This window comes from Marmota monax, unplaced genomic scaffold, assembly GCF_021218885.2.
Source record: "Marmota monax isolate L192 unplaced genomic scaffold, Marmota_monax_Labrador192_F-V1.1 WCK01_AAM20220418_F8-fsc00003, whole genome shotgun sequence".
Classification (NCBI taxonomy): domain Eukaryota; kingdom Metazoa; phylum Chordata; class Mammalia; order Rodentia; family Sciuridae; genus Marmota; species Marmota monax.
In genome coordinates this window covers 6609634-6621946 of record NW_026694084.1, presented here as the reverse complement: position 1 = coordinate 6621946, position 12313 = coordinate 6609634, and the positions used below count along the sequence as shown (strand labels likewise).

At 34.2% G+C, this 12313-nt stretch overlaps 1 protein-coding gene across 3 annotated transcripts in view; it reads right to left on the bottom strand.

Moving 5' to 3' along the window:
* The window catches only part of Mtdh (metadherin), a 64333-nt gene that overhangs the window by 47297 nt on the left and 4723 nt on the right, over positions 1-12313 (bottom strand). For all 3 annotated transcript variants that reach the window (XM_046464665.2, XM_046464666.2, XM_046464667.2), the window contains exon 2: positions 2223-2324. In XM_046464665.2, the coding sequence (XP_046320621.1) occupies positions 2223-2324 (102 nt within the window). The remainder of the gene's footprint in view (positions 1-2222; positions 2325-12313) is intronic.

Sequence of the window (12313 nt, the reverse complement as noted above, 5' to 3'; positions counted from 1 at the left end):
GAGGCTGAGGCAGGAGGATCATGTGTTCAAAGCCAGCCTCAGCAAAAGTGAGGTGCTAAGCAACTCAGTGAGAACCTGTCTCTAAATAAAATACAAAACAGGGTTGTGGACGTGTCTCAGTGGTTGAGTGACCATAAGTTCAATCCCCAGTACCAAAAAAAAAAAAAAAAAAAAAAAAAAAAAAGCCACTTTTACTCTCTGGGCAAATATCGTTACTTTTCAAAGTGCCCAAGATGTGGCTCTGAGAGGAAAATGAAGATATGGTAATATATATATTAAAGTGTATAAGTAAACCTAAAATGTTTCTTTATAAGGAATGGTAATGAATCTAAATAACAGCAACTAAAAGGCAGTACTTTTAGGTGATACAAAGAACATGGGTTTTTGGCATTAGAACAAGCTGAGTTCAAATCCTAGTATAAAAATTGTATGAAACAAATGAAAATACAAAGGTGATCAGGCTTTGAAGTCCTTATCTGTAAATGGCACTGTTACTATCTGTCTGGAAGTTTTTGTGAGGATTAGATAGGACAGTAGAAATACAGACACTGAACTTAGATGGGCCTGGGTTAGAACTGATCACCTTTCATAGTTTAGGTAATTAAGTCTCAGGTTTCTCATTTGTAAAATAGGTTTGAATCCATCTCTTCAGTGTTGTTGTGAGAATAAATAATGAATATAAATCATTAAAAAATGTTTATAAAGTCTTAAAAGTGCATCTACTAAGTGCTCAATAAATTGTCCTCACGAGATATACAGGTAAATATATTCATACATATATACCCATTTCACCTTGCATAATTCTGGATGTATTACACTTTATAAATATCCACTATTATAATTACTTCCTAACATAAATTTCAGAATGATAGTTATAAACTTTGAACTGAATTTTACATCCTGTTACATCTAATTGTATATAATTAATCAGAGATTAATGACAGCTCATTAATTATTCCAATTATAAAATTTTCAGGACAAATCAGGGAGGAGAAACAGAATTAAATAGAAATACTTACTAATAGAAAGCCTAAGAACAAGAAAATAATGGGGGGGATGTACATCTATACTAGGCACATGAACTATTTACTCTGTAAACACACAATCTGTTGTTATACTTTTATTTGTTAAAGCAAGTAATTTATTATTCATTTTTCTGCCCAAAGCAAAGTCAGACATAAATTTAATTATTTCCCATAACCATCCTTTTATTTCAAGCCATTCCACCTACAGCTATCTTGGCTCTATACCAATTTCACTGGGTTACAGTGGGAGAACTGATCTCACCAATTCTTCAAAGACATTCTGAAACTGCAAGCATTAAGGAACTATAGGAACAATTTTATACTACTATTCCATGGGGCTGGAGCTGCTGCATGCTAGCTTCTTAAAACCACTTACCTCTCTGCAGTTGTCACCACTCCCCCAAATGGGTAATGCATGGTTAAAAAAGACGGGTGGGTGGAGTAGTGGCAATTCAATGCACAAAAAGAAATTCAACAAGTCTCCCTCACAGCAGAAGGAACAATGTTAAGAGCTTCTTGTTTATTCTGCCGAATTCCAAACCAGATAAGTCAAGTAAATTTGGGCCAGTTCTAAAACCAGCAACTGAAAAATAAGATTTCAGGCAGGTAACATTTATGGGGTATTACATTTCTATTTTGGAAAACTTCACATCCAAAACAATGTATTCATCCAAACCTTTTAATAACTTATTTTCCTAAGCAATGAACACTTGGTTAAATAAAACCAAACTGTCTAATAAAGGAGACGATTAGGTTTCCACCATGACAGAAATCTATTTTAACACTTAATACCACTGGACAAGTCTCCTAAGTATTTACAAGTACACTATCAACAAAGGAAATACAACTCTATTTTTGAATAAGGGATAATATATAAATATAGATCTTACTCATACAAAAGGTGTTCAAGTCATGAATTATATAAATTATGTTTGATGTAATGAATATTTACTAATACCGGCAATATTTAAAATATTTAGTGACACATCTTCTCTTTAAAAAAACAAACAAAAAATAATAATAATGATAAAATAACCCAACAAACTTTCACCATCCACCCACTATGATTAATTCAGATTTACAGAGTTTCCTTAAATTGAAGATACACATAAAATCTTATGAAACAGGAAAGCATCATTTTCATGTAACTGTCTTTATTAAAACCTTACATCTAATTTCATACGCTCCCAAACTTACCTTTTCATTTTTCTTGTCTGTCTCTGGTTGCTGCTTTGTTGTTACATTTCTAGGAGTTCGTACAATTTCATCCTCAGCCACTTCCACAGTTCGACCATTTGGCTGCATAGGCAACAAGAAAACATCATGTATCAAGCTGGTTGGCAGATCAAACCAAAGACTTAGGAAACAATGTTATCAATGAATACTACAATCAAAATATGGTCCCCTACCTAAATTAACAAGGTTGCTTTATTATATAGCAAAATTATTGAAGACTTGATGAACCACTGTCCCTAATAACAGTCTTATGTAACTATAATGAACTTATAAACAAAATTATATACCCAAAATTTTCTGATCTCACTCAGGTATCAGCCCCTCCAAACAACAAAATAGAGGCACTGAAAAAATCTAAACTACATTTGTACCATAACCACCAGTTAGCTACGTAATCAAAACATCTGAGCCTTATTTCTATTTCTATAAAAATGACACATTTGAGCTACTAAAAAGTCACCACCCCCACACCCACCCCGCCTCTTGGTACTGCGGACTGAACCCCAGGGTACTTTACCACTGAACTAAGTATCTCCTCCACCCCCCACAGGGTCTAAGTTTCTTAGAGCCTAAATTGCTGAGTTTGGCATCAAACTTTGCAATCCTCCTGCCTCAGCCTCTTGAGTCACTGAGATTACAGGTATGTGTCACCATGCTCAGCTCACAAAGCTTTTTAAAAGGCCAGAGAAAATATTTTAGGCTTTGTAGGCCATACAGACTCCACTTCAACAGAGTTCAATAACTCTTCCACTGTAGCACAAAAACAGCCTCAGATGATATATAAAGGAATGTTAGACAATCTCTAATATTACCTCTAATTATATAATTTAATGGCTCTACTGTTTTGGAATTAAGCAGATTTACCAATTCATCGCCAAAGGCTACCTCAGCTTTCCTAACATTCCTAAAATCATAAATAGCACTTAGAGGTATTCATGAGTAGAATAATGACTTGATGCCCAAATCCAGCTTTTTTTTTTCTTTTCAAATAAATATTTCTGAGCCCCATCAACGGAAATGCATATAGATTGATAAGTCTGAAGAATGGAGCCAAGGTATTCTTAACCTTCTTTCTGAATCCTATCACTTCTTGTCACTTGTATATTCCCCTCATATTCAACAATATAGTAAATCAACACACTAGTTTTAAAGACTTTACTTCCAGGGGCTGAGGTTGTGGCTCAGCAATAGAGGGCTCTCCTAGCATGTGTGAGACCCTGGATTCAATCCTCAGCACTACATAAAAATTAATAAATAAAGGTATTGTGTCCAACTACAATAAGTTTATTATACAAACTAATATTTATATTAAAAAATAAATATTTTTGAAAAAGCTTTACTTCCAGTTCTTGAATTAAAAAAAAAAAATTAATTGTAGATGGACACAGTATCTTCATTTTTTTTTTTTTAAATGTGGAGATACTTAGCTTCATACATGCTAGGCAAGAGCTCTACCACTGAGCCATAAACGCAGCCCACAGAATAGAATTTGCTAGAATGCCTATCCTTATAACACAGCTACACTCAAGAAAACAGTATGAATGTTCTAAGTGATTTTTATCTGGATTTGTTAAAAAAAAATCATGGATGTGGTTGTAGAAAAGAGACCATTTATATTTTGAAACTCAATTTGTAGGCTTTTCAAAGATTAGTGGCATAAAAACCAAAACAAAAGCTGTCTTTTAGGTGATTAAACTCCTAATGAATCAAAATTTAATCTGCCAGGTCTTAAGCAACTTGTTAAGTCAGACTGCTAATACCACAATCAGATTTCCTCACAATTGATTTGGTTTTCTTTCTTTTGTTTTGCTTTGCCAGTTTAATGTTGCCGCCTCTAATCTTTCTTTCTGTATCTGTGTTTATCCACAGAGTGGAGAGAGAGAGTGTGCATGAAGAAAAGGGATAAGAAACCTTAGTAAGGCAGGTGAACTTATGGATGGATCTGTATCAGGAATTTAAAGCTGTTTAATTCTACTTTCCAATATCACCATATTACTTGTCTAGTCTCATGTGCTGTTTTTTTTTTTTCCTTTTCTTTTCTATTCAGTAGAGGTAGGGTCTTACAGTGTTGCCTAGGCTGACCTCAAACAATCCTCATGCCTCAGTCTCCCAAGCACTGTCACACCCAGCTATCAGGCTATTCTTAGTTTATACTATCCTCTATAGCCAAACTTTTCTGATATCCTGTGGTTAGCCTCACCTAAGTAAGTCTTAAACTAATTGAATGATCTTGCAGCTACAATTCCACAGCTTCTTATCTCTTCAACTAACAACTCACAAGGGTTACATCTGCAAAATTTCATTTAATTAATCCCTTCAGGAAACTGTCATGGACAGTTATATACCATCTCTATTTAACTCATATGAATGACTAGTAAGTCATTTAAATTTATTTATTAAAGCTAAGTGATAAAAAAATCAAGTGGTCAAAGATGTCTTTAAAACTTATACTATATATTTGAGACCAGCTGTAAACATTGTTGATGGAGTCTCCTAAATAAAAGATGAAGCAATCTTTCCTTTCAAACAAATTCAAGTCAGAAGTCCTCAATCAGTGATCAACAGTGCTCTTACAATTGGGAACATTCAGCATCCATTTCATAGACTCTGAAATGATCACCAAACCAGAGGGTGTTCACATGCTCCTACAATATGCCAAGTTCAATTTTGTCTTGTCTTTGTAACATCAACCTATGTAATGTCTGTGTCTGCAGCTAGACCAGTTTGGGTCTAACACTGGTCTGTAATAGAGAGAAAAACTGGTCTATTACAGACCTCTATTTTCCACTAACCCTGGGGATTTATATAGTTCTCACCACTACTGGGATTCCCAAAGCCATTAACAACCCTCCCACACACCTGATTTTTTTAATTTTTAAAATTAAATACATTAAACCATAAGCTTCCTACCCCAAGACTAAAGCCCATAGAATTCTTGGATAGCAGGAACAAATAAACACTACAGTGGTTGTCCTATCAAATAGCAGCACCAATATATGTTCTTTTATTCTGCCACTAGCTGTTCCAGAGAAATTAACCATATTTAAATTAGCAGATTTCTAAATCAGAGCATATTATACAGATCTACTCACATGAAAAGGAAATAATTGCAAACCAACACTTACCTAATGTGTCTGCCCCTGTGACTGTCAATATGCATTTTATAAGAAAATATTGTTTTCTCTTCTCCTGGAGCTTTATATTTATTTACTGGATTTCTACGGATTAGCAATTACATGGGCCTCTCTTTATGACCTAGTTTTAAATTCTCTGGAGAGCTTTAAGGTGTTCCCCCCTCCAGAGTCAAAATTAATTTCATATGTAGTAAACAATCTGTATATTTAAACCAAAGAGGTCTTTTAAATTTTGTGAGAATCAACCAGTAACAATAAAATGATAAAACCATTTCATTTATATGGATAAACTCCTTAGAGGCATCACAATATAACTTATTGTTATAACCCCTCAACTCCCTCCTTGGATTCTTTTTTCAAATGCATGCACAGAAGAACATATTGTGTGTGTGTGTGCTAGCAGGGGTGGTAGTAAATCAGAACAAGAATACCTAGCTGACAACCAGAATGGAATGGACAAGGGGGCCACAAAATAGGAGAACTGTTTATTTTATTATTCCCATTTTCAAGGAAATAAAATTGTTCATGTTAATCAATCGACAGTTTATTAGTTTCATACAATTTCATAAATATTTAGTTAAGTAAGGGCTAGGGACTGTGGGAACAGGAACATATAAAAAGAATTTACCCTGAAGGAGTTTTAAGGTTCAGGATGACAAGGTATGTTTAATAATAGACTTTTACTTCATTTGAGACTTTACTTGTAAAACTGATTTTAAATTGCAAAAGAAATCTATATTGGAGGCAAGAATTTAAAAGGTTTAATATTAGACTTCTAAAATGAAATCATGTGGAACCCTATTTTCACTTAGTTAAGTAAATTTTATTTCTAGTCACAAAATGTAAAGATCATAAATTACTTCTTAGGTTTAAAAATTAGAAGGGTGGTCTACCAACTACCCACAACACACACACACACACACACACACACACACAAAAGGAATATGAAAAGACCAGGGGTTTTAGAATTGGACAAACCTGGGATCAAGGCCCAACATCTATGGTTAATCACTGTGATTTTAAGCATTTCCCTTGACTTAATCCTTGATTTCAACATTTAGTAAATATGAGATGTACTTGACTTACAGATTTCTCACCAAATGAGAGCCCATGTGAAAGCATACTTGCTCAAGAAATAGTTTCTTTCCTTCTAATATCTTTTATTCTGCAAAGCTATAATGGTCCACATCCTCTAACCTCATGTTCAAGTATTAAGGTCACTTTTATACTAGTAAGTTCAAAATAAATGTTAAGTCCTGGTGGTCAAAAGGGCGTGGATATGCACCTGTCAGGCCCAATGCTGCAGAAACAAATTCTTTTGGTAAGTTAATAGACTACAAATGATAAGAAACTATATCTTCTCAGAGGCTGAAAATAGTTTAGGCTTGTTCTATAGACAGCACTGTTATCTTTTAAAAACAGTGCTTAGAGTCTGTTGCAATGGCACGTACCTATAATCCCAGTGGCTTGGGTCGCTGAAGTAGGAGAGTCACAAGTCTGAGGGCAGCCTCAGCAACTTAGCAAGGCCTTAAACAACTTAGTAAGACCCCACCTCAAACAAACAAACAAACAAGTAAACAAATAGGGCTACAGATGTATTTCAGTGGTAAAATCACCCAGTATAGGGTTTAATCCCCCAGTACTCCAAAACAACAATAACAGCAACAACAACAAACCATTGCTTATATAGTTCTATTGTTTTCTAAAACAAAAAATCACAAACTATTCACTCATGTGTTTATTCACCAAATATTCAATAAGCAAACAATGCAGTAGAGTAACATGTAGAACCCTTAAAAAAGAAAAGCCATAATCTCTGCTCTCAAGAATCTTAGAACCCAGCAAGGGAAGACAAGTATACAATAAAACATACAAAATACAAGACAAAAAGCACATTCCCCCCTCTCCCTCTCTTCAAGAGTATGAGTTTGGGGGCTGTGGCTACGGCTCTGCGGTAGCACACTTGCCTGGCATGTGTGAGCACTGGGTTCTATTCTCAGCACCACGTATAAATAAGTAAAATAAAGATGTATCAATAACTAACTTTTTAAAAAAGTGTGTGTGTGTGTATGTGTGTGTGTGTGTGTGTATATATATATATATATATATATATATATATATATATATATATATATTAAGAGTATGGGTTTTATAGGCAAGTTGCAAGATCAGGATTGAAATCCCAAATGTGTATCACTCTGGACAAGTTACTAATTTATTAAATTCTCAATTTGCTTAACTGAAAGTTATGCATATAGGAGGCAAAAGTGTGTGTATGTTTGTGTGTGTAAAGCTTTGAATATATACATATTCAATAGACACACATACACATATATAATATAATGCATACATATGTAATGTTCATCATAAAAAAGAAAAGACAAGTCATTATGGAAATTCAGAATAGGCATCAGTACAAGGCTGACAAGTTAGACCATAATACAGCCTAATGAGTTTTGATACAAATTCCAGATAGAGTAATTTGTCATTTTGTTTGAAAATACAACTTATGAATTTTTCTTTAGTAAATGCCAAATGTTTTGCACATTATCAACTACATAAACTACAGTTTCAGACACGGTAATTTACCTACTATTTTAAAATTCAACCCCAATTTTAAACTTCTTAGAACTCAAAGAACAATCTTACAAATAGTATCTACAACTAAAATTTTTCTAAATCTTGTTATATATCCTGAGATATTTCATGTAGCAGTAAAGATCTATGTGTTCCCAAACAACTGGCCAAAAGTTCATATCTTTTTGGAGATTCCCCACTATTCTTCTTATTAACAGTATCAGGAATGTTCAGGGCTACTTTTATGGGATGGGGAGATGAAAATATCTGTCATGTGACTGAATTATGTTAAGGATGATCTTTAAATAATGAAACCCAATCACTGATTTTTCAGTTTTACTCTGATGGGTACTGAGATGAGGACTTCAGGTGACAGAGCAAACATATTAATGAGACACTTCTTTCTTAAATCCTGACAGATATATTCTAGATGGCCAGCATTCAGTGCAATAATTTGAAAACTACAAGGAGAGTTGGAAAGAAAATAGTAAGTTTTTAAACTGGTCAAATAAACACCAACTGCTCACTCAGATCCTTGATTTTGCTTGAATAATAATTAAAAAATACTTTAAAGGCTGCTCTACCTTGAGTAGTAGTATACTAATTAACAAAGCCAAAGCACAATAAAAACAAGTGTTCAGAGAGTTTATTGCTGGTTTTGGTAGCTGAAGGTGAATAAACTATTAAAAAGGTCTTTTATGTTAGGACTCTGATGGAATACAAAAGATGAAAAAGTTCTGCCATATAAGCCAATAGAGCTAAAATTCTGGAGCTTTTGTAAAGGTCATTATAATTGTCAGTGGAAACTTCTGATTACTCTAAAAGTAAAATTTAAAAGCAATAAAGTTATAACTCACTGGGTAAACTGGATTTGTTCTCTGAGTACAATTTAATATCCTGGAACATGGCATTAAAACCATAGAGGTATGGTGGAAATAACACAAAGTTCTTATAGGATACTGTTTTGCCTTTGAAACTCCTTTACTCTACATACTTTGAGTAAGTCACTAAATCTCTCTAAATCTCAAGATTTCTCTTTGTGAAATCAGGAATATTTGCTTTACTCATCACTTGGAGATTCTTAACCAAATGATTATTCTTTAAGAATTAAAACAAAGAGGGATAGTGATTTAAAAATTAAAAAAAAAAAAAAACTATGCAGCAAGTGATATAACTTACTTTTAATATTGCCAGTAAAAACCACTGTCTAAAAATAAAGAAAACCAACAATGCTACTGGGAATATAATAAAAGGCAAATTTATTTAGGTTAATAACAGATCACCCAATTAAACCATGAGCTGTCATTTCAGCCACTTCATTCAGCATTTAGTTCAACAAATAATTAACGAAGGCTTCATATGTCAGGCAATATTTGCCACTGGCTTACAATCTTGTCTAATAGTCTAGGAAAAGACCTCAAAAAAGAAATGGATAAGTAAGTAAATAAGTTACAAACTGATAATTATGAAGGAAAGATAACAGTCTTAGAACAGAAAATAGAAGAGGACACCTATTTCAAATAGGGTTATCAGGAAAGGATTTTCTGGGAAGTTTTTATTTTTTGACATTCCCAAAGAATGAAGCCAGGGGTGCTCTACCACATAGCTAAATACCTAAATACTTTTTCCAATTTTTTATTTTGAGACAGGGTCTCTCTAAATTGCTAAGGCTGGCCTCGGATTTGCAATCCTCCTGCCTTAGCCTCTTGAGTCACTAGGATTACAATTAGTACCATGAGTTCTGGTACTGCTGGTCTTGGGTTCAATATTAATGAATCAAGTTTATTAAATAAGCCAGCTGGGAAGGTCATATTTAAAGGTGAGATCTAAAGGCTGATTAGAGTAGTGGGGAAAAGACTGTTCCAGAAACATCAGTTCATGTAAAAGCAATCGACTGTCAAAGAGTCCAAAGAACTGAAAAAATATCACCATGGTCATAAATGAGAGGAAACTAACCCAATCAGCTTGATGGGGAAGTGGGAAACAGGTGCTGAGCTATGTTGGACAAGAAAAGAGGTTTTGATTTTGAGTACAAAAGCTACTCAAGTGATGGTTTTAGGCAAGATGGTGATTTGTTTTTAAAAAGACTACTCAGTGCACTTAGAGGTGTGGCTCAGTAGTACAGAGCTTGCCTCACATCTGGTTAGATCCTAGATTAGATCCTCAGCATAAAAAAAAAAAAAAAAGAATTTTTGGTAAGATGTTAAGAACTGGAGGCAGTCAAGGGATGGTTACTGCAGAAGCGGATGAGCTAAGGTGACAGTAGCAAGTCACAGAAGTCAGACTGAATATATTATGAAGATAAAACTGATGGTACTTTGTTTATGGATTAGACACGAAGTTAAAAAAAGGTTAAAAATCAAGGATGATTCAAAACGCTTGAATATGGGTATAATTTACCACTTACAGAAATGGGGAAGACTTGGAGAGGACAGGAAACATTTGTTATGAGGATGTTGAAGTTTGACATAAATGTCAAAATTCAAACTACAGAAAAGTATATATTAGACATGAGGTTCTGGAGATGAGAAGAATAGTTCAAATACAGATAGAGACTAATAAAGGTTGATCTCACTATTCATAGATTCTGCATTGGTGATTTTTGCCTTCTCACTAAAATTTGTAACCACAAAAACCAATACTTGCTGTCATCTGAGAACATGCACAGAGCTGCAAATAATTTGCATTGCCCTACAGACAATTCCTAGCTAAGGTCAAGGTAATATTCCACCTTCAAATTTCAGTTCTCATATTTATATTTATTTTTTAGGTGGTGCTGGGGATTGAACCCAGGGCCTTGCTAGGCAAGCACTCTACCAACTGAGCTATATGCCCAGCCCCAGCAGTTCTCATAAACAAGTGTCCTTTTTGAAGTCTATTTAAAGTCATATATTTTGCATTTTTAAGCTTTTTTTTTTTTTTTGGCAATTCTGTTTAAAATGGCCCCCAATTATAGTGCTGTTTAATGTTCCAAAGTGATTTACAAGAAGGATGCAATGTACCTTACAGAAAATATGCATGAGTTCTGGTACTGCTGGTCACGGATTCAATGTTAATGAATCAAGTTTATTAAATAAAGTGTCTTTAAACAGAAGCATACATAAAGCAAGACTATGTATTAATTGGTTTTTGAAAATATTGTTATACAGGCTTCAGGAACCTAACCTTGCATTTTCTCTATGAGTTCTAGTCAGTACTCAATAACTGAATGTTTGCAGAGACTTCATTGAACATAACTATGTAAATAATAAGATTCAACTACATTGATCTGTTCCATTGCTGTTTATTAAGTACCTCCTATGTGTGTAACCACTATCAATGTGCTCTATGCTGCCAAAATGCACAATGAGGAGATATTTAGATACCTGCTGAATGATTACAGATACATGTGAAAGGGGAGTATCAGGCCATTTTGATTTAACAACATGGCAACAGCTTCTGCTAAATATAAGATATTTTGCTAGATGTTCCAGAAACATACAACTGTAGCTGAAGAGCTAGGAAGACTTTAAAGTTGAGGTGGCACTGTAGCTGGATCTTGAAGGAAAAGTAAAAATTGGTAGAAAGAAAGAAAGGGCTTTTTACAAGAACGGAGGGAGACACAGAAGTGTAACTAAGCAGAATTACTTCTTGGGGATAATGGTGAGAGACAAACCTAAGATAGGGTTAGATAATGAAGAGACTTGCTGCCATATCTTATACTATGGATTTTATTCAACATATGACAGAGGAACTTACTGAAAAGAGGTGAACATGAAAGTCAAATGATTAGGGCTGGACTTCAAAAGATTCAACTAGCATGAGTAGGTAGAAAAGTTTGGCAATAAAGAGAGGAAGCAGGAAAACCAGTCAGGATACTGTTCGAACAGTCTACGCAAAAAGCAATAAAATTCCTAAAGTAGGACACTGTCATTAAAACTGAAACAGAATTAATGACTAAAAGACATGGCATACCACTAGAATAATTTATTGGATGTAGAAGCATGGACCTTTCAAAATCATAGCCAGATTAGGCAAACAACCATCTCAAATGTAAAAATAAAAAGGCGGCTCATATGACTATTTATCTGGCATGATTAAAAGTTGTATAGGGCTGGGGTTGTAGCACAGTGGTAGAGAGCTTGCCTGGCACGTGTGAGGTCCTGTGTTCAACCTCTGCACTGCATACAAATAAATAAATAAAATACAAGATCCATTAACAACTATTAAAAAAAAAGTTGTATAAATACTCTGGTGGGACTATATCATGCATTTAATAATAATTTTACTAGTGCCAAGTACTATGCACAGTTATATAGTAGCAAACAAGACAAAATACTACTGTTAATTATTAAGTTTCAA